The sequence below is a fragment of the Chiloscyllium plagiosum genome, chromosome 10 (genome assembly GCF_004010195.1).
Source record: "Chiloscyllium plagiosum isolate BGI_BamShark_2017 chromosome 10, ASM401019v2, whole genome shotgun sequence".
Lineage (NCBI taxonomy): Eukaryota > Metazoa > Chordata > Chondrichthyes > Orectolobiformes > Hemiscylliidae > Chiloscyllium > Chiloscyllium plagiosum.
In genome coordinates this window covers 47,936,107-47,959,819 of record NC_057719.1, presented here as the reverse complement: position 1 = coordinate 47,959,819, position 23,713 = coordinate 47,936,107, and the positions used below count along the sequence as shown (strand labels likewise).

The 23,713-nt window shown below is 44.1% G+C and overlaps 1 protein-coding gene across 3 annotated transcripts in view; it reads left to right on the top strand.

Annotated features, from left to right (window-relative positions):
- The window catches only part of LOC122553624 (TATA-box-binding protein-like), a 54,026-nt gene that overhangs the window by 13,076 nt on the left and 17,237 nt on the right, over positions 1-23,713 (top strand). For all 3 annotated transcript variants that reach the window (XM_043697718.1, XM_043697719.1, XM_043697720.1), the window contains exon 2: positions 1,062-1,483. In XM_043697718.1, coding sequence (XP_043553653.1) covers positions 1,062-1,483 — 422 coding nt within the window. The remainder of the gene's footprint in view (positions 1-1,061; positions 1,484-23,713) is intronic.

Below are 23,713 nucleotides of genomic sequence, written 5' to 3'. Positions count from 1 at the left end.
GACTGAAAGGCCTCCTTTGTGGGCATGATTTGGAGATGCCGGTGTTGGACTGGGGCGCACAAAGTTTAAAAATCACACAACACCAGGTTATAGTCCAACAGGCTTAGTTGGAAGCACACTAGCTTTCAGAGCACCACTCCTTCATCAGGTGGTTGAAGGAGTAGCGCTCCGAAAGCTAGTGTGCTTCCAATTAAACCTGTTGGACTATAACCTGGTGTTGTGTTTTTTAACTCCTTTTGTGGAGGCACTGTGGCCTTCTGGTGAATGTCAGCTGCAGACAATGAAACTCCCCCATCACATCAAGAAATTGGAGGGTGACTGGGAAATTCTAGTGTCTCCTTCTATTGCTCCTAATGAACCTTATTGGTTGACACCACATCACTGTCGGACGCCAAACCTGTCTCAGTAAAAATAGTCAGAAATTGAGCTAAGAATTGGCACACTTGGCAGGTACTTTACTCTCAAACACCATCTGCATCTGGTTTTGAAACTGGTCGTGACGAAATTTCGCCTGGTCTGTGAATTTCACTTCTAGTACTTTAATCAAATATCTATTTATTTGTAAACCTTCTTGCTGAGTCTCAGAAGACTATGTAATGGCAATTGCAATTCTCAAGAGCCAAATTACTAATATTTCTTCAGCGATAGTTAGATAATGTTGATCCATTGTGAATTTATCCTTCTGTCTTTGTGCTGAGAAAAATTGTTACATCTACCAACCCCTACTAGTTGAGACCTACAGTTCACTGCAAACTGGGGGATCACACCTGGAATAGTCTGGATCAGTCTTATGCAGCTACTTACTCTGAACAAGTGCAGTGATCAGGACAATTCATGGGTGATCCCTTTGTACTTGGATAGGGACAAATTTTCAAAGTTTCACTGCCTGTTGACCACTTGTTCATATTCCAAGGACAAGTCTTCCATCTCCAGATCATTGGAGATCAGTAGCACGTCAGGACACCATGAAAGGTCTCCGTCAATGTGTTATAAAGAGGATGAAGTACTGTGATCTTTTTGGATTGTGTGAATTGTGACTTAAATATGCTTTGATTTTTCAGGATGATCTCTCAGGTGATTCCCATATCTACAATTCTATGATTCCCTATGATTCTGATTTAAAAATTGATGAGCCTTGTTACCCTCCTCAACTTTTTCAACCCAAAGAACCTACTGCTGAGCTGACTTCAGCAGATCTTAGTTTTCTCAGTGACCAAGAGGACAATGATGTGGAAGAGAATACAAGTAAGGAGCCAAGTATGCAGGAGAGCCAAATGCTGTCAGAAACCCAGGATAATAATGCTATTGGTGCACTTGGACCTGAAGGTAACAGCGAGGAGTCATACCATTCAATAAATAATACAGTTTCCACCCCAATCATCAAAGAATCATCATCATCTATTTGTCCAATACCAATGACACCCATGACTCCTGTAACACCAATGACTCCAGTAGAAAGTTCTGGAATATGTCCCCAGTTACAGTAAGTATTTTCATTCCCAAAATATGTTTTTTTTAAAGATTATACCTCTTTATGCCAAATATTGAAAACGTTTTGCAGTGCATGTGTTTTCTGGAACACTTTTTCTTTGTCTTGAATTTCTCGAACACTATTTTGTCAGGCTGTTGCCAGTATACTTTTTCTGACACACAAACAGAAATCTTTTTACTGTATCTCAATATGGTGAAAATGGGCCATTTGGCCCAACTGGTCCCCACTGATCCTCCAAAGAACATCCTATCCAGACCCATCCCCACCTGATATTTCCCATGGCTAACCCACCTAGCCTGCACACTCCTGAATACTACGGGCAATTTAGCATGGCCAAACTACCTAATGTGCACATCTTTGGACTGTGAGATTAAACTGGAGCACTTGGAGGAAACCCACACTGAGATGGGGGAAATATGCAAACTCCACACAGCCCAAGGGTGGAATCAAACCTGGGTCTCTGCTGTGAGGCAGCAGTGCTAACCATTGAGCCACCATGCCACCTTAACGTACTTGAGAAACTCAGGTCTGACATCTATGAAGAGAACAATAAAGTTAATGTTTCAAGTCCAGTATGTCGACTTCAAAATTTAAAGGAGCTGAAATGTTTTGTTTTTGCTGCAGACAGGAGGAGGAGTTAATGCAACATGAGGGTGCTCAGAGTTGAAGGCACAGTCATACAATCATAGAGTTTAACAACACGGAAACAGACCCTTTTGGTCCTACTCATCCATGCCAACCAGGTGTCCTAAGTTGATCTAGTCCCATTTGCCACCATTTAGGCTTCTTCTCTCCAAACCCTTCAGATTTATGAACCCATCTGGATGCCTTTTCAATGCTGTAATTGTACCAGCTTCCACTGCTTCCTTTGGCAATGCATTTGAGATGCACACTACCCTCTTCATGTAAAAGCTGCCCCTTGGGTCCCTTTTAAATCTTTCTCCTGTTCACCTTAAACTTATGCCCTCGAGTTTTGTACTCCCCTGTTCTGGGGACAGGACCTTGTCTATGTACCCTATCCATGCCCCTCATGATCTTATAAACTTCAACAAGGTCTCGCTCAGCCTCCGCTCCACTGAAAACAGCCACAGCCTATTCGGCCTATCCCTATTGCACCAACCTTCCAACCCTGGTAACATCCTTTGTAAATCTTTTCTGAACCCTTTCAAATTTCACAACATCCTTCCTATCGCAGGGAGACCAGAATTTAATGCAGTATTCCAAAAGTGACCTAACTGATGTCATGTTGCAGCTGCAACATGACATTCCAAGTCCTATACTCTGTGCACTGATCAATGAAAACTAGTGTGCCAAATGTTTTCTTCACCATCCTGTCTACCTGTGTCGGAGAAATTTGTCCAATAGGTTAGAGATCACAAAACACAGCTCGAAGTGAAATTGACAAACAGTTTATTGCAAGCTGATATCGCTGGAGGAGAAACTGACCGAGGCTGACACAGAACTGACAGTCTGCACAGATAGATCCAACTTCTTCTCCCAGAGCTGAGACCAGTTTTATAGTCATGCTGCACAATGTCACTGATTAAGAAATGGGAAACTGGAAATGGAGTAATTTAGTTGCAAGGATGCTAATTGGAAAACAGTTTATTGAATGAATGTCCTGTTCCTTCACACAATGCAACATCCTGACAGTATCATGGTTCCATTCATCTTGACAGGTAGGTGTTAAAGCCTCTTCTAAAGTGGTGAGGTGCTTCCATTGTCCTGTGCTGTCTCTCTGTCTGTGCTGCTCTTTGTACGGCTTTGGTATTGCTGGGTTGTGAAACTGCCCTTAGGATTTTGAGATCTCTGTCATGTCCATGGGAGCTTAGAACGTATTCCACTGTCTGTGTGCTGTCTGACCCAGTTTGAGAGCTGCTCGGGAATTCTGGGTGTCCTGGTACAATTTGGCCAAATTGCTTTTGTGGGCCTATTGTGGGTTAGCAAATCTTTTCCTTCAACCTCAACTCCAATTTCAAGGAACTATACAACTGCACCTTATGTCTCTTTGTTTGGCAAAACTCCCCAGGGCCTTCCCATTAATTATATAAGGCCTGCCCTGATTTGCTTTACCAAAATGCAACACTTCATATTTGTCTAAATTAAATTCGAGCTGCCACTTCACAGTCCATCTGATCAAGACCCTTGTACACGAAGATAATCATCTTCACTGTCCACTACACATCAATTTCACTGTCACCTGCAAATCCATACTTCCTACATTCATATCAAAACAGTTTGTATAGATGATGAAAAGCAGTAGCACACTGCTTGTCACAGGCCTCCAGTCTAAAAAGCAACCCTCCACCTCCACCCTTTGTCTCCTACACAAGCCAATTTTTTTTTATCCAGTTGGTTAGCTCCCCCAGATTCCATGTGATCTAACCTTGCTAACCAGTTTACCATGTGGAACCTTGTCATACGTCTTGAAGTCTATATAGATAACGTCTACCGCTCTGCCTTCATCAATCTTCATTTTTTACTTCACAAAACTCAATCAAGTTCGTGAGACATGACTTCCCACGTACAAAACCATGTTGGCTATCCTTAAGTAGTCATTGCCTTCAAAATGCATGTAAATTCTTGATTAGATTCCCTACAGTGTGGAAACAGGCCCTTCGGCCCAACCAGTCCCCACACCGACCCTCCGAAGAGTAACCCACCCACACCCATTTCACTCTAACTAATACGCCTAACGCTATGGGCAATTTAGCGTGGCCAATTTGCCTGTCCTGCACATCTTTGAACTGTGGGAGGAAACCGGAGCACCCGGAGGAAAACCACGCAGACACTGAGAGAATGTGCAAACTCCATACAGACTGTCACCCGAGGCTGGAATCGAACCTGGGACCGAAGTGCTGTGTGGCAACAGTGCTAACCGCTGAGCCACCATGCTGCCTTGATTTTGTGTCTCAGAATCTCCTCCAACAACTTACCCACCACTGACATCGAGTTCACCAGTCCATAGGTCCCTGACTTTTCCTTACCAACTTTCTTAAATAATGGCACCATGTGTGCCATTCTCCAGTCTCTGGCACCTCACCCATGACTATTGATGACACGCACATCTTAGCAAGGGTCCCAACAGTCTCTTTCCTAGCTTCCCACAAAGTTCTGAGAGGTTGGTGCTGAAGAAAAGATATAGATCAAAAAAGGGTGGTCAGTGAGAATAGGAAAAAATTGGACTAATCTGCGGGCACAATTAAGAAGACACAAACAAGGCATGAGTGTATGTAAGTATATATAGAGAGCAGTCGGGAGTATGGAAGTACAATGGAGAAGATAAATGTCATCCGCGAATTGTGGAATTAAATATTAAGTTGGAAGGGTTTAAGCGAAAATTGAGGTATAATATTGTTACTCTAGCTTGGGCTCTGCTTTGCTGGAATATTGCAGCATCCCTAGGATAGAAATGTTAGCATGAGGACAAAATGGTTTACTAAAATGGCAAGCAACTGGAAGGCCAGGGTCATTCCTATAGACCGAGCAAAGGTATTCCGTAAAGTCTTCATCCAGTCTGCATTTGGTGTGGACCATGTAAATGAGAATGTATTAAGAACATTTAGCTAGATTGAAAGAAGTGCAAGTAAAATGTTGCTTCACCTGAAAAGTGTGTTTGGCACCATGGACAGTGAGGAGGGAGGAGCTGAATTTGTAATTGCCACACTTTCTGCGATTTTTATTTTTTTAAAATCATTTGTGGGATGTGGGCATCACTGGTTGGCCAACATTTTAATTCCCTAGTTACCCTTGAGAACACGGTATAAAGCTGCTTTCTTGATCTGTTGCAGTCTATGTACTGTGGGTTGACCCACAGTGCCATAAGGCAGGGAATTCCAGGATTTTGACCCAGCGACAGTGAAGGAACAGCAGTATATTTCCAAGTCAGGATGGTGAATGGCTTAGAGAGGATTCTTGAGGTGGTGGTGTTCCCATATATTTCCTGCCCTTGTCCTTCTAGATGGAAGTGGGTTGGAAGGTGCTGTCTGAGGATCTATGAATTTTTCCAGTGCATCTTGTAAATCATACACAGTGCTGCTACTGAGCGCAGTGGTGGAGGGAGTAGGTGATCATGGATATAGTGCCAATAAGGCAGGCTGCTTACACATGGATGGTGTCAAGCTTCTTGAACGTTGTTTGAGTTGCACCTGTCCAGGCAAGTGGGGAATATTGCATCACACTCCTGATTTCCACCTTCTATAAAGTCACACAGATGGTGGACAGGCTTTAGGGAGTCAGGATACTCACCAGTGTTCTAGCCTCTGACTTGCTCTTGTAACCATTGTGTTCATGGTGAGTCAGTTGAGTTTCTAGTCAATAGTAAACACTCCTCAGGATGTTGATATTCAGAGATTCAGTGATGGTAACACCATCGAATGTCCAGGGACAGTGGTCAGAATCGTGATGGTAATAGCCTGGTATTTGTGTGGTGTGAATGTTACTTGTCACCTCTCCACCCAAGCCTGGATATTGTCCAGATCTTGTTGCATTTGGACATGGACTGCTTCAGTATCTGAGGAGTCACAAATAGTGGTGAACATTGTGCAATCACCAGTGTGCATCCCCATTTCTGGCTTTATGATAGAGGGAAGGTCATTGATGAAGCAGCTGAAGATATTTGGGCCTTGAACATAATACTGAGGAACACTTGCAGAGAACTGAGATGACTGAACTCTATCAACCATGATTATCTCCCTATGTGTCAGGTATGACTCTAACCACCGAAGAGTTTGCCCCCAGATTCCCATTGATTCCAGTTTTTCCAGGGCTCATTTGATGTCCCACTGTCAAATGCAGCTTGAATGTCAAGAGCTGTCACTTTCCCCTCACTTTGGGAATTCTGCTGACTTGTCCATGTTTAAACCAAGGATTTAATGAGGTCAGAAGCTGAGTGGTCCTGGTAGAACCCAAACTAGGCATCACTGAGCAGGTCTTCAATCACTTAACTGATGAACGAGAGTAGACTGATGGGGTGGTAATTGGCCAGGTTGATTTGTTCTGTCTTTGTGTACAGAACATACCTGGGCATTTTTCACTTTGTCAGGAAGATGCCAATGTTGTAACTGTACTGGAACACCTTGGCTGGGGAGTGGCAAGTTCTGGAGCTCAAGTCTTCAGTACTGTTGCCAGAATGTTGTCAGGGCCCAAAGCTTTTGCAGTATCCATGTCTCCAACCACTGCTTGATATTATTGAATTGGCTTAAGAATGGCATTCATAATGTTGGGGACCACCGGAGGAAGTTGAGATGGATCATCCACTTGTGACTTCTGGCTGAAGATTGCTGTGAAAACTTCAGCCTGATCTCTTGCATTGATGGGCTGGGTTCTTCCATCATTGCGGATGGGAATAATTGTGGACGCTTCTACAAAGAGTTGTTTAACTGATCAACTGTGCCACCGTGGGCGGCACGGTGGCACAGTGGTTAGCACTGCTGCCTCGCAGCGCCAGAGACCCGGGTTCAATTCCCGCCTCAGGCGACTGACTGTGTGGAGTTTGCACGTTCTCCCCGTGTCTGCGTGGGTTTCCTCCGGGTGCTCCGGTTTCCTCCCACCATCCAAAGATGTGCAGGGTCAGGTTAATTGGCCATACTAAATTGCCTGTAGTGTTAGGTAAGGGGTAAATGTAGGGGTATGGATGGGTTTCGCTTCGGCGGGTCGGTGTGGACTTGTTGGGCCGAAGGGCCTGTTTCCACACTGTAATCTAATCTAAAAGCTAATTCCTGACTGGATGCAGCAGGACTGCAGAGCTTAGATCTGATCCATTGGTTTTGAGTTTACTTAGCTGAAAATGTGTTGCTGGAAAAGCACAGCTTTTCACTGGATCTGCAGGACAACCTGCCAGAAGTAGCACCAGGATACCTGAAGATGAGGGGTCAACCTAGTGAAGCCACCAAACAGGACTACCTGCACACCAAATAGAAGCAGCAAATGCTAAACAGAACTAAGTAAACTCAAACTACTTAAAATTGGTGAGGAGAAAGTGAGGTCTGCAGATGCTGGAGATCAGAGCTGAAAATGTGTTGCTGGAAAAGCGCAGGTCAGGCGGCATCCAGGGAAGAGGAGAATCGACGTTTCAGGCATAAGCCCTTCTTCAGGAAGGGCTTATGCAGATCATGGATCAACTAACTAATAATTACACCACCGTGAAATAAAAGGTCAAACAAACAATTTATGGAATTCATGAGTTGAGATGGATCATCCACTTGTGACTTCTGGCTGAAGATTGCTGTGAAAACTTCAGCCTGATCACTTGCATTGATGGGCTGGATTCTTCCATCATTGCGGAAGGGAATAATTGTGGACGCTTCTACAAAGAGTTGTTTAACTGATCAACACAATTCATGACTGGATGCAGCAGGACTGCAGAGCTTAGATATGATCCATTGGTTTTGAGTTTACTTAGCTGAAAGTGTTGCTGGAAAAGCGCAGCTTTTCACTGGATGTGCAGGACAACCTGCCAGAAGTAGCACCAGGATACCTGAAGATGAGGGGTCAACTAGTGAAGCCACCAAACAGGACTACCTGCACACCAAATAGAAGCAGCAAATGCTAAACAGAGCTGAAGAAGTGCTTATGCCCGAAACGTCGATTCTCCTGTTCCCTGGATGCTGCCTGACCTGCTGCGCTTTTCCAGCAACACATTTTCAGCTCTGATCTCCAGCATCTGCAGACCTCACTTTCTCCTCACCAATTTTAAGTAGTTTGAGTTTACTTAGCTCTGTTTAGCATTTGCTGCTTCTATTTGGTGTGCAGGTAGTCCTGTTTGGTGGCTTCACTAGATTGACCCCTCATCTTCAGGTATCTTGGTGCTACTTCTGGCAGGTTGTCCTGCACATCCAGTGAACCAGGGTTGATCCATTGGCTTGATGGTATTGGTTAAGTCGAGGGATATGCTGGGTCATGAGGTTACAGATTGTGCTCAAGTAGAATTCTGCTCCTGTTGGTGACCCACAGTGCATGTCCAGTCTTGACTTGCTAGATTTGTTCAAAGTCTGTCCTATTTAGTACAGTGATGGTGTCACACAGCACAGTGGAGGTTATTCTCCATGTGAAGGCAGGACTTTGTCTCCACAAGGACTGTGCAGTGGTCGCTTTTACAGATTTTTTTTTATTTCAAAAATATACTTTATTCATAAACTACTTTGATGATCTGTACAACTGGACATGCCATACATATGTAAACATTCCATTTGTTTGCATACTGAAAACAGAGTAATCATTCCTATTTACAGATCTGTACGATTACATTTTTAGCTGAGGCGTCAGCAGAGCCCAAGTGACTGCGCGGGCCCCCTGTTCGTCTTTAGGCAGGCAGATGTTACACGGTGGTCTTTCCTCACTGCGCCTTGGCAGCAGCTGCCCCAAGCTTCAGCGCGTCCCTCAACACGTAGTCCTGGGCCTTGGAATGTGCCAGTCTGCAACACTCAGTTGGGGTCAACTCCTCCAGCTGGAAGATCAGCAGGTTTTGGACCCCCCAGAGAGCGTCCTTCACTGAGTTGATGATCCTCCAGGCACAGTTGATGTTCGTCTCGGTGTGCGTCCCGGGGAACAGGCCGTAGAGCACGGAGTCCCGCGTCACGGCGCTGCTTGGGACTAACCTCGACAAACACCACTGCATTCCTCTCCAGACTTCTGCGTAGGCACATTCCAGAAGGAGGTGTGTGACAGTCTCGTCCCCCCCGCAGCCGCTTCGAGGGCAGCGTGCGGTGCGGCTGAGAGTCCGGGCATGCATAAAGGATCTCACAGGCAGAGCACTTCTCACCACCAGCCAAGCCATGTCTTGGTGCTTGTTGGAAAGTTCTGGCGATGAGGCATTCTGCCAAATGGCTTTGACAGTCTGCTCAGGGAACCGCTCGATAGGATCCGCTCTCTCCTTTTCCCGAAGGGTCTCAAGGACACTATGTGCTGACCACTTCCTGATGGACTTGTGGTCAAAGGTGTTTTTCTTCATAAACTTCTCCACGAAGGACAGGTGATACGGAACGTTCCAACTACTCGGAGCGTTCCGCGGCAGCGAGGCCAGGCCCATCCTTCGCAACACCGAGGACAGGTAGAACTTCAGTACGTAGTGACACTTGGTGTTTGCTTACCGGGGATCCACGCACAGCTTTAGGCAGCCACACACAAAGGTGGCCATCAGGGTGAGGGTGGCATTGGGTGTATTTTTTCCCCCGTTGCCCAGATCTTTGTACAGCGAGTCCCTTCGGACCCGGTCCATCTTTGACCTCCATATAAACTGGAAGGTGGCCCGGATGACTGCAGCGGCACAGGTTCTGGGAATAGGGCAGACCTGTGCCACGTATAATAGCAATGACAGTGCCTCACACCTGACGACCAGGTTTTTTCCCGCGATGGAGAGCGACCGTAGCTTCCATCTGCCCAGTTTCTGCCTCACTTTGCTGATACGCTCCTCCCAAGACTTGGCGCACGCCTCAGCCCCTCCGAACCAAATACCCAGCACCTTCAGGTGGTTGGTCCTGACGGTGAAGGGGATCGAGGATTGATCGGCCCAGTTCCCGAAGAGCATGGCCTCGCTCTTGCCTCGGGTCTGCACCTGGCTGATTGGTAAAGATGAGGTCAAGTATGCTTTTCCCTCTTGTTGGCTCCCTCGCCACCTGCCACAGACCTAGCCGAGCAGCTATGTCCTTCAGGTCCTTAGCAGCTTAATCAACAGTACTGCTGCCGAGACACTCTTGAGGACTTTCAATGTTTTCTGCCACCCAGACTACATTTTGTGCCCTTGCCATCCTCTGTTTAGCTTTACATGGAGGGTTACTGATTCATCAGCTGAGGGAAGAATGGTACATGGTAATCAGCCAGAGGTTTCCTTGCCCATGTTTAAACTGAAACCATGAGACTTCATGGGGCCTGGTGCCAAATGTTGAGGACTCCCAGATCCCGACTGTATACCGCTGTGCTGCCATCTCTGCTGGTGGGACAGGACACATCCAGATATGGTGATGGTGGTGTCTGGAACCTAGTCATACTCACGGAATCATATCTTACAGACTGTGTCAGGCTGTTGTCTGACTAGTCTGTGAAGTAGCTCTCCCAATTTTGGTACTAGCCCCCAGATGTTAGTAAGGAGGACTTTGCAGGATTAACAGGGCTGTTTCTGCTTTTGTCTTTTCCAGTGCCCACGTCAATGCCAGATGATCTGTCTGGTTTCATTTCATTTCTTTTATTGATTTACATGGGGAATTAGGAAGTTTTAAGTGATTCAGTCCTCCATCAATGTAATGGTCCTTGTGGAATACTGCCAGTGCTGGGGACAGGAGATGTGCTTGGTGGTGGTATCCTACTGGAGGTGGCAGACATGACCGAGGATGGTCCTTTTACTTACTTTCCATTCCACCAGACTTGTAAGGACAAGAGGATCTCTATCAATGTTCTGGGAGGGAGGGCAAAAGTGCAGGAGATGAAACAGTCTGTTGAGGGCCCTGCCTCAAAATTCTCTGAAGCTTTTTCTTTCCCTGGCTTGAGTTATCCAGTTTGTATTTTCGAGAGAGGTAATTCAGTGTGTGATTATTCTAACCCACATCTTCAAGGTGTGGTGAGCTGGATCCGTTTTCATACCTTGAGCCCTGTCATGTAATTGCTGGCAGCGGGACCCAAGAGCTAGTTTCTCAATAACTTAAGCTTCACAATTTCATATGTATGATTTAAGTTATTTAAAACAGCAGTGTCTGCTGTTTAAAGGAAATGGATCATGCAAATTTTATTATTCTGGTAATCTGCCGAAAGGAGTGTTTTTGCCCCCACCTTTCTGCTTGATTGTGTACCCATAATTACAAAATCCTACTGCTTTCCAGCTTTCATCTTGCCCCTAACCCCATCACTTTTATCTATTAGTGCCAGCCTGGCCAACCCATATCTTTCATTGTCGCTGATTCTTGACCAATGCCCTGATCGAGTTTTGCATCCCTTTTCCAGGATTTTAACTTGAGCTCCCATGCTCCAGAGTCTCATCTCCCACTCGTACCATATTTTCAGACTGATTCCCACAACCCTTCTCTCTGTTCATCTGACCAAACCTAAATACAACCGGTTTCTGCATATTAATATATGTGGCCTTCTATTTGTGCAAGTGCACACACTGTTCTTTGCGAAAAGAAGGAACATGTACACAGTCTATTTCAACTCTACAAAACAGGTGAACGCCATTCTATGATTCATTTCATTTGACAAATAAGTAACGTGCCTGGTTTGAAATTTCAAGCTTGACAGTTAACTTGCAACCATCTTTGAACAGTGCATTTTCAATGACAACATCTCAATCAATTAGCACTGTCTTCTCATAAAGTATAAATATTTATTTTCCTTGGTACTTTTTACAAATTATACAGATGAGTGCAAGACAAAAAGCTATGACAAAATATCTTCTAAGGAAATAATCATTAGAATTTGTGACTTAAATTCTATTACTGCTCCTAGAATACCCTGGACATGTGAAACAGTATTATTACAAAGAACAAAGAAAATTTACAGCCCAGGAACAGGCCCTTCAGCCCTTCAAGCCTGAGCCGATCCAAATGTACTGTCTAAACCTGTCACCCAATTCCTAAGCATCTGTATCCCTCTGCTCCCCGCCTACTCATGCATCTGTCCAGACGCATCTTAAATGAATCTACCGTGCCTGCCTCTACCACCTCTGTTGGCAACACATTCCAAACACCCACCACTCTCTATGTGAAATACTTTCCGCGTGTATCCTCCCTTAAACTTTCCACCTCTCCCCTTGAAAGCATGACCTCTGGTTATTGAATCCTTCACCCTGAGAAAAAGCTTGTCTCTATCCACCCTGTCTATGCCCTTCATGATTTTGTAAAACTCAATCAGGTCCCCCCCTCAATCTCCTTTTTTCTAGTGAAAATAAACCTAACCTACTCAACTCTTTCTCATAGCTAGCACCTTCCATACCAGGCAACATCCTCGTAAACCTTCTCTGCACCCTCTCCAAAGCGTCCACATCCTTTTGGTAATGTAGCAACCAGAACTGTACACAATATTCTAAATGTGGCCAAACCAATGTCTTGTATAATTTTAACATGACTTGCTAGCTCTTCTCAATACCCCGTCCAATGAAGGCAAGCATACTATATGCCTCCTTGACCGCTCTATCCACCTGTGCAGCAACCTTCAGGGTCCAATGGACCTGCACTCCCAGATCTCTCTGCCCATGAAGTTTTCTCAAGGCTCTTCCATTCATTGTATAATTCGCTCTAGAATTAGACTTGCCTAAATGCAACATCTCATATTGTCTGGATTGAAAGCCATCTGCCACTTTTTCCGCCCAACTCTCCAGTCTATCTATATCCTCCTGTATTCTCTGACAGTCCCTTATGCTTTCTGCTACTCCATCAATCTTTGTGTCATCTGCAAATTTGCTGATCATACCAACAGTGCCCTCTTCTAGATCATCATATATATTACAAACAACAGTGGCCCCAATACTGACCCCTGTGGAACACCACTGGTCACCATTCTCCATTTCGAGAAACTCCCTTCAACTACTACTGTCTCCAATTGCTCAACCAGTTCCTTATCCACCTAGTTAGAACTCCCTGCACACCATGTGACTTCACTTTCTCCATTGGTCGACAATGGGGAACCTTATCAAACACCTTACTAAAGTCCATGTATATGACATCAACAGCCCTTCTACCAATTTGGTCACTTCCTCGAAGAACTCTATTAAGTTGGTAAGGCATGATCTCCCCCACACAAAACCATGTTTCCTATCACTGATAAGCTCATTCTTTTCTAAATATAAATAGATCCTATCTCTTAGTACCCTCTCCAGCAACTTCCCCACCACTGATGTCAGGCTCACTGGTCTATAGTTAGCTGGAATATCCCTACTACCCTTCTGGTACAAGGGGACTACATAAGCTACCCTCTAGTCCTCCGGCACCTCACCTGTATTCAAGGATGCCACAAAGATATCTGTCAGGGCCCCAGCTATTTCCTCTCTCACCCCCCTCAGCAACCTGGGATAGATCCCATCCGGTCCTGGGGATTTGTCCACCTTAATAACCTCTAGCATACCCAACACATCGTCCCTACTTATGCCAACGTGATCTAGACGAATCAAACTTCTATCTCTAATCTCAAGATTCATCATGTTCCTCTCCTCAGTGATCACTGATGTAAAGTAATCATTCAGAATCTCACCCATTCTCTCAGGTTTGGCACACAGCCTTCCTTCATTATCTTTTAGTGGACCAATCCTTTCTCTAGTTACCCACTTGCTTCTTATATAAGAATAAAATGCTTTGGGATTTTCCTTAATTCTGCTTGCTAAAGCTATTTCATGACCCCTTTTCACCTGCTTGATTCCTTGTTTAAGACTTGTCCTACTCTTCCGATATTCCTCAAGGGCCCGTTCTGTTCTTAGCTGCCTAGACCTTATGTACACTTCCCTTTCCTCTTGGCTAGTTGAACAATTTCTCCTGTCATCCATGGTTCACGAATCTTGCCCTTCTTATCCTTTGCCTTCAACGGGACATGCCTATCCTGCACTACCGTTAACCTATCTTTGAAAAGTCCACATTTGAGATGTGGGAGGCTTCCTTCAAATAGCTGTATCCAATCCACATTTCCCAGCTCCTGCCTAATTTTGATATTATTGGCTTTGGCACAGTTTAGTACTCTTCCCCAAGGACCACTCTCTTCTTTATCTACGAGTATTCTAAAACTTACAGAATTGTGGTCACTGTAAAGAAATTCCCCACCGCAACTTCTACCACTTGTCCTTGCTCGTTCCCCAGTACCAGGTCCAATATGGACCTTCCCTTGTCGGACTATTGACATACTACTCTAGAAAACTTTCCTGGACACTTCGTACAAATTCTACTCCATCCAGCCCTCTGACGCTAAGTGTATCCCAGTCAATATTGGGAAAAATAAAATCTCCCATCACCACTACCCTATTGCCTCTACATCTATTCATAATCTGTTTACCTATTTGTTATGCCCTTCCTTCAACCAAGTCTCTGTAATAGCAATAATGTCATACTCCCAGGCACCAATCCAAACCCTAAGTTCATCTGCGTTACACACTACATTCCTTGCATTAAAGTAGATGCATTTCAGGCCACCAGTTCTTTTGCATTCACCTGCTCTCTGCCTATTCTTCCTTTTTATTAGTGCTATCTTCATAATTCTTACAGTCTCCAGTCTCCACCTCACTGCCTACTCGTTTTCTCTTCTGGTTCCCAGTCCCCTGCCACATTAGTTTAAAACCTCCCTAACAGCAGTAGCAAAAACTCCCCCAAGGACATTGGTTCTGGTCTGGTTCAGATGTAGACTGTCCCTTTTGTAATAGTCCCACCTTCCCCAGAACCGGTCCCAATGTCCAACAAATCTGAACCCCTTCCTCCTACACCGTCTCTCAATCCACGTGTTCATCCTGTCTGTTTTTTTCACTTCTACGCTGGCTAGCACATGGCACTGGTAGTAATCCCGAGATCACTACCTTTTGAGGTCCTCCACTTTAACTTCTCTCCTAGCTCCCTGAATTCTGCTTTCAGGACCTCGTCTCGCTTTCTACTTATATCGTTGGTGCCTATATGCACCAAGATAACTGGCTGTTCATCCTCCCCTTTTAGAATGCTCTGCAGCCGATCAGTGACATCCCTGACCCGAGCACCTGGGAGGCAACATAGCATCCAGGAGTTCCGGTTTTGGCCACACAACCGCCTGTCTACTCCCTTCACAATGGAATCCCCTATGAGTATGGCCCTACGTGTCTTTTTCCCGCCCTTCTGAACAGCAGTACCCGCCATGGTGCCATGATCTTGACAACTGCTGCCCTCCCCGGTGAGCCATCTTCCCCCGACAGTATCCAAAACATTTATTATTATTATTATTATTATTATTATTATTATTATTATTATTATTATCATCAAAGCATCCCCTTGCCTTTATTAATTTTGCCAGTGAAATAGACCTGTTCTTGTGTGATTAATTCCTTTTTGCCCAAGTTGCTGGAAATGTGAACTGATCAGTGCATAATCAAAGCAACAGAACATCTGGGACCTTGGTGAATGATAGAACAGTCTACCTCCATAATGCATGAGGATTTAAGAATTGAGAAACCCCAAACATGTTTCCACAGAAATTCCTCAGCATATTTCTCGGGCTACACTGTTTTCAGTTTCATTAATGACCTTGCTTCCATCTGCTACTGCTTGTGGCTACCCTTGCCAGATCTGCTGTGATAATCTGCCATGCTTGCCTGTCACATCCTCGCACATCCACTGCATGTCTGCAACCACTCTGTCACATCTTTCATTCAGCTATGCCTAGGTTGACCTCTTTCTCTTGTGCTACATGTTGCCACCCAGAAGTGATCTCTGTAGCTTTCCAGCTCTGATCAAATGGAGTCTAGAACTATACAGGATGGAAACAAATCCTTTTTGGTCCAACTTGTCCATGCTGACCAGATATCCTGAATTAATCTAGTCCCATTTGCCAGCACTTGCCCATATCCCTCTAAACCCTTCCTGGATACCCATCCAGGTGCCTTTTAAATGCTGTAATTGTACCAGTCTCCACCACTACTTCTGGTAGCTCATTCCATACACTCACCACCCTCTGTGAGAAAACGTTGCCCCTTAGGTCCCTTTTCAACCTTTTCCCTTCAAATCTATGACCTCTTGTTCTGGACTCCCCACCCCAGGGAAAAGACCTTGGCTACTCACCCTATCCATGCCCTTCATCATTTTATAAGCCTCTATATGGTCTCTGGTCCTCAGTCTCCGATGCTCCAGGGAATATAGCCCCAGTCTATTCAGTATCTCCCTATAGCTCAAATCCTCCAACCCTGGCAACATCCTTGTAAATCTTTTCTGAACCCTTTCATGTTTCACAACATCCCTCCTGTGGGAGTAGAGCAGAATTGCACACAATATTCCAAAAGTAGCCTAACTAATGTCCTGTACAGCCACAACATGACCTCCCAACTCCTAAACTCAAAGCACTGACTAATAAAGACAGGCATACCAAATGCCACCTTCACTATTGTCTACCTGCCATTCCATTTTCAAGGAACTATGAACCTGCACTCCAAGGTCTGACTTGTTCAGCAACATTTCCTAGGACCTTATCATTAAGTGTATAAAGTCCTGCCCTGATTGGCCTTTCCAAAACGCAGCACCTCACATTTATCTAAATTAAACTACAATTTTGGTGTCATCTGCAAACTTACTAATCATACCTTCTATGTTCACATCCAAATCATTTATATAAATGACAAAAAGGAGTGGACCCAGCACAGATCCTTGTGATACACCGTTGCTCACAGGCCTCCAGTCTGAAAAGCAACACTGCACCACCATCCCTTCTCTCCCATCTTTTGAGCCAGTTCTGTATCCAAATGGCTAGTTTTCCCTGTATTCCATGTGATCTAACCTTGCTTACCAATCTATCACGCGGACTCTTGTCAAACCTTGCCTTACTGAAGTCCATATACATCGCGTCCAATGCTCTGCCTTTATCAATTCTCTTCATTACTTTTTCACAAAACTAAATCGTGTTCGTGAGACATGATTTCACAAGCACAAAACCATGTTGATTATCCCTAATCAGTTGTTGCCTTTCCAAATGCATGTAGACCCTGTCCATCAGGATCTCTTCCAACAACTTGATGTTCGGTTCACCAGTTTATTATTCCCTGGCTTTTCCTTACCATCTTCCTTAAATTATGGCACCACATTAGACTATGATTTTCCTGTACTCGTGAGTACTTGTGACAGTAACGTTAATTCCTAATTATTTACTGCAGTGTGACAACATCCACTCCAGTCTAGTTATTTCTGGTGCATTCTTTGAGTGTTGATTTTATCTGTTAGTTGTTCATACTCCATCTAGATTTTAAAACTTAAATTTAATTGATCTATGAAAATTTATAGTCCCTCTGCCGACTGCACAAATCGTCTTGTTTTGTCAGCTAACTGCACGTTTATATTCTTGCCTCAGATTTTCTTCTTACAACTTCAACCATCTTTGTCTCGTGTATTACTCCAACAAGTGGAGATTTCTCCACCCTTATTTCCCCTTCACTCCAGTTTTGCTCGGTCACCTTGATGCCACACTTAATGATATCGAGCTTACTTTACCTTTGGAATTCAGCTGTTTGGACCAAGGCTGTAATGAGGTCAGGAGTGCAGTGGCCTTGGTGGAACCTAAATTGGACATTACTGAGCAGGTGCTGCTTTATAGAACTGTTGATGACACTTTCCATTAGTTTACTGATGATTTTTAAAAATTTAATTCCTGATTTTAATATGCCTTTATTAATAGTTGTTCCTATTACTGGTCTAAATCCAGACTTCCAATCATCAGTTTTTGCTGCAAATGTGGTGTTATTTCTCACATATTTCAAGAGAGCTTTCATGAAATGATTGGTCTCCATTTTTGTGTTTGGTTTCCCAGGAAACAAAATGTATAGTTAATATCTCATGTCAATGGAATGTAACTTTTTGATGTATATCTGATCACAAATTTTTATTAATCAGATCTAATTGTGTTTCTCCAAAAGCTTCTGTTCTGTTACTTCGTGCCTAAAGCTTTACCTGTACTCAACAAGAAAAAAACATTCTTTATCATCATGTTTGGTGCCTCATTTATCTCTATCTTAAAGATTTTCTTGATATCAATTGTTGTCAGTTGTTGTCTGTGTGCAATGTGAATCTACTCTGCATGGTTCTGGTAATTGTCCTGGACATGGTAGACTAAGAAAGATTGGGCACCCTGACTTGCAGACAGAAACCTTGAGGACTGGTGAACAGAATGGTATAGGGGCAAGACTTCTTACCCTGGGATCAACAGTGGACATGACACCAAATCATGCTAGCCTGGTCCAATTATTGTCAACCAAGTCTAAGCTGTCTGGAGGAATGCACAACAAGCACCACATTCTGCCACTGTAAGTGCCACCATCTTCTCTCTGATACCTCATGCTCACTTTATCTCTGCTGTTCTGGATCAGCCCAAACTCTCTCGAGATATATCAAGGAGATAGCCGAGACCCAATGTTTATTTAAAGCCAGATATAAGACACTGAATTGATTCATCAAACTACTAGGCTTTCAGCAAAACTTGCTTTATTCTTGTACCAGTTAAAATATGACGAAGAAAGAAAAATTGGCAGAACTTTAACTCTATTGAAATAGTTAACACGGGAGACTGATTAGCAAGGTTAGATCTCACGGAATACAGGGAGAACTAGCCATTTGGAAACAGAACTGGCTCAAAGGTAGAAGAGAGAGGGTGGTGGTGGAAGGTTGTTTTTCAGACTGGAGGCCTGTGACCAGTGGAGTGCTACAAGGATCGATGCTGGGCCCTCGTTTGTCATTTACATAAATGATTTGGATGCAAGCATAAGAGCGACAGTTAGTAAGTTTGCAGATGACACCAAAATTGGAGGTGTAGTGGACAGCGAAGAGGGTTACCTCAGATTACAACAGGATCTGGACCAGATGGGCCAATGGGCTGAGAAGTGGCAGATGGAAAAGAGGATCCTTAGATCTACTTCTGGGCCTAGGAGAAGACCCTCTCTGATTCTCTGACCACTCCCATTGCACCTATTTCTCATCTACTTTCATCCCCTATCTTCTCCTATTTCTCTGTCCTCTCTTAGTCATGAGGGAATCTAGAACTAGGGAACATCACTTCAAAAAAAGGAGTCCCCTGTTTAAGACAGAGATGAAGAAGAATTTTATCCCTCAGAAGGTTCTCAGTGTTTGGAATTGTCTTCCCCAGTGGAGGCTAAGGTAGACACTATCTCCTACTCAAAGCTATGCACCTACTGCGGGATGGTGGGACGAGTGTAGGTTGTAGGTTTTTTTTTACAGTACAGACTTGATGGATCAAAGGGCCTCTTCTTGTATTGTATGATTCTAGACAGATCCTTTTGATTGACAGGTAAGACTAAGAGAAAGTGAGGACTGCAGATGCTGGATAGCAGAGTCAAAACGTGTGGCACTGGAAAAGCACAGCCGGTCAAGTAGCATCCGAGGAGTAGGAGAAGTTGGTGTTTCGAGCATAAGCTCTAAAACTAACAAAAGAACTGAGGAGGAACTGATAGAACTGAAAAGTATGGAATGCACTGCCTGGACATGTGATGGAGGCAAATTCAATTGAGGCATTCAAGAGAGCATTGGATGGTATTTGGATTGAAATATTGAGCTGGTATATGGGAAAAGGCAGAAGATTGGCACTAGAGATTAGAACCAGTGCTAGCACAATGGGCTGAATATCTTCCTTCTCATTCTCTATGACTCTGCGAAGTTAGAAATAACTTGGGTCTTTGTAAATGGAATTCCACATCAGATTAGTACCAAACATTCCCAATTGTTATTTTGTTCTGGTCAGGAATCAATGGGACAAGCAGGCAAGTGGAGTTCAAGCCACATCTGCCATCACTTTATGGGGGAGCAGAGCTCAAGGGTTTGAATGGCCCACTCCTGCTTCTGTTTTATTTTGTTTAAGTTTTGATATGCTTACTAAGCTCTCTGCATTTTCATGGCCGGGTTTCAAAAAGAGGCTTCTTCTGGCAACTGTCACCAGCACTTTTCAGGAGCCATGGATAAACTTTCTGGACTTGCCTTTACTCGTTCTTTCCATCTGGCTGACATATTGTAATTAGCATTACCCCATCAGTGACTGTTAGGAACAGCAACAAACTCTGAGGAACAACTTCATCGGGAAGTCTGTGAAAAGTTGTGTCTCCAAGGGGGAGAAAATGGAAAGCGTTGAAGACTGTGGGCTGAGGCAAGATCAACCTGGGTGTGTGGTTTTTAAGGAGAATTAAGAGTTCAAATTTGCTGAATTTACCTCTCCACATTTGGACCCTTTGGCAGGAAGTGGGATTGAGTAACAAGTGGCCTTGCTGCACACGTTCAAAGTGCTATTCTTCACCCACCTCTGTGTATGAGATGATTTGAAAGCTCCAGACCATAAACACTGATTACTGAACTGTGGGAGTGGGTGCATCAACTTTCAGAGTAACCTGAAGTTCTGAATAAGTCATATTCCCTCTCCTTATCCCTGGTTTTGCCAAGGCTAAAGCCATCAGCTCTTATTCTCCCTAACTCCACTCAGAAACCAAACTGTGGAACCTTTCCCCTCACTTCAGTCTTCCTGCTGCATCCCTCAATTTAATACACAAGTGACAACCACAATCAATCTAATTTGCTCTTCACAGTCAGCAAGTGGCTTTGTAGGTAGCACTTTTGTCTGTGATTAATGGAAGTTGTGGGTTCAGTATCACCCCAGGTCAGTTATGAGTGTCAGTTGAAGGACACCCTGAACAAAGAACATCCTGAGTACTGCATTTTAGTGTCAGCCTAGATTATATACTCGAATATGTGGAATTGGGCTTGAACTCACAACATATGTTGTGAAACTTGAAAGGGTTCAGAAAAGATTTACGAGGATGTTGCCAGGATTGGAGGATTTGAGCTATAGGAAGAGGCTGAACAGGTTGGAGCTGTTTACCCTGGAGTGTCGGAGGCTGAGGGGTGACCTTATAGAGGTTTACAAAATTATGAGGGACATGGATAGGGTAAATAGGCAAAGTCTTTTTCCCTGGGGCCGGGGAGTCCAGAACTAGAGGGCATAGGTTTAGGGTGAGAGGGGAAAGATATAAAAGAGACCTAAGGGGCAACTTTTTCACGCAGAGGATGGTACGTGTATGGAATGAGCTGCCAGACAATGTGGTGGAGGCTGGTACAATTGCAATCTTTAAGAGGCATTTGGATGGATATATGAATAGGAAGGATTTGGAGGGATATGGGCCGGGTGCTGGCAGGTGGGACTAGATTGGGTTGGGATATCTGGTCGGCATGGACGGGTTGGACCGAAGGGTCTGTTTCATGCTGTACATCTCTATGACTCTGCTACGCTTCAACTGTTTCAAAATAGCAGCATCCCATAAACACATCATTGGCAAAGGCAAAAACAGCAAAACAGATTTCCCTCACTTTCTACCTCCTCCAGTCTAGGAGAGGAAAGAAACCGAAAGAATGAAGCTAGCAGCAGAGAAACAACTATATCTAGCAGCTTCAATTCCAAAACTACAACTTCAACAAGTGAAAGCAAAACTAATTCAGTAAAGTTCGGTCACGTAGGATTCAGGGCAAAATACCAATTGGATGCATAATTGGCTTAATGGCAGGAGACAGAGTTGAAGTGCTTTTCAGACTGGAGGCCTGTCACCAGCAGTGTTCCACAGGGATTGGGTTCTACATCCCCTTTGGTTTGTCATTCCTATAAATGCTTTGGATGAGAATATAGAAGACATAAAGTCATAGAGATGTACAGCACGGAAACAGACTCTTTGGTCCAAGCAGACCAGATATCCCGACCCAGTCTAGTCCCACATGCCAGCACCCCACCCATATCCCTCCAAACCCTTCCTATTCATATACCCATGCAGATGCCATTTAAATGTTGCAATTGTCTCTTTTATATCTTTCCCCTCTCACCCTAAACCGATGCCCACTAGTTCTGTTCTCCCCCACCCCAGGGAAAAGACTTTGTCTATTTATCCTATTAATGCCCCTCATGATTTTATAAACCACCGTTAAAGTCATCCCTCAGCCTCCGACGCTCCAGGGAAAACAGCCCTAGCCTATTCAACCTCTCCCTCTTGCTCAAATCCTCCACCCCTGGCAACATCCTTTTATGGTTAGTAAGTTTGCAAATGACACGAAAGTTGGTGGCATAGTAGACAGTGAAGGACATTTTCTAAGATTACAAAGGGATCTTGATCAGATGGGTCAATGGGCTGAAAAATGGCAGATTGCGTTCAATGTAGATAATCACAAGGTACTGCATTTTGAGGCAACAAACAAGGGTAGGGCTTATACAATTAATTGAGGCAATGGGTAGTGTTGCAGAACAGAGGTGTTCAGGGACATGATTCTTTTGAAGTTTGCATCACTTATCGACAGGGTGGTTGTAAAGGTGTTTAGCACGCTTGCCTTTATTGCTCAGTTCTTTTGAGTATTGGAGTTGGGACATCAAGTTGAGGTTGTACAGGACATTGGTGAGGCCTCTGCTGGAGTATTTTGTCCAGTTCTGATCGCCCAGTTAAAGGAAGGATATTATTAAGCTAGAGAGGGTTCCAAAGCGATTTATCAGGATGTTGCCAGGTGTGGAAAGTTTAAGTTATAAAGAAAGGCTGTGATTTTCTTTTACACTGGAATGTATGTGGTTGAGAGGTTACCTTACAGAGGTTAGTTTTATAAAATCATGGTGGGTATAGGTAGGGTTAAAAATAGGTGCCTTTTCCTTTGGAATTTCAAGACTGGGGGCATATTTTTAAAGAGAGAGATTTAAAAAACACATGAGGGGCCAAACCTTTTATACAGGATGGTGGTTTGCGTGTGGAATGAGCCTTCCTGAGGAAGTGTGGATGGAGGCACAGTTACATTGTTTAAAAGATACTTAGACAAGTACATAAATAGGAAAGGTTTGGAGAGATATAGGCCAGGAGGAGCCAGATGGGGCTAGTTTAGTTTGGGATTATCTTGGGCATGGACTGGTTGGACCGAAGCGTCTGTTTCCATGCTGTGTGATTCTGACTGTATAAAATCCTGGGTCTGTGTGAGCCTGACTCTACCCACTTGTGCTTCTTTTGTCTACATTTTTAAAAAAGCAAAGCTATTTACTCTGCTTTCGATAGAACACTTCAGCACCAGGTTTACAACACCCTTTAAGAGAAACAGGACAGAACAAATCCCCTTTGAAATCATGTATTGTCGCACGACTATGTCTCTGCCTCCCATCTACCGGTCTCACTCTTGCCTGTAATATCTTTGCTTACTTTGTTGTCACGTACCACTAAACCTGCATGCCTTCTGTGCTGTCTAATCGCTCACACATCTGTACCAAAGAAAGAGTTGTACCACATAGTTTCTTCTCCTTTCATATCTTCCTCCCTCTCCTTCAAAGAGGAAAATGGAAAGAGTCAAGTCAAATATTGTGCTGTCCAATATTTGGCTCCTCGCAGGATTGCAACTCTGACCATTCCCACTGGCTGTGCTTGGCCAAGCCCCTGGATTGGTATCACTGGGTTGACTTAAGAGAATTGAAGTTTCACCTAGTAGGAATTTTGTCAATCTTCAATAGTGGGAAATGTGTTTATCTAAGTAACCTAAGTTGACAAGAACTTCAGCACTCTGAGCAGGAGTTGGCAATTCAGCCTCTTGT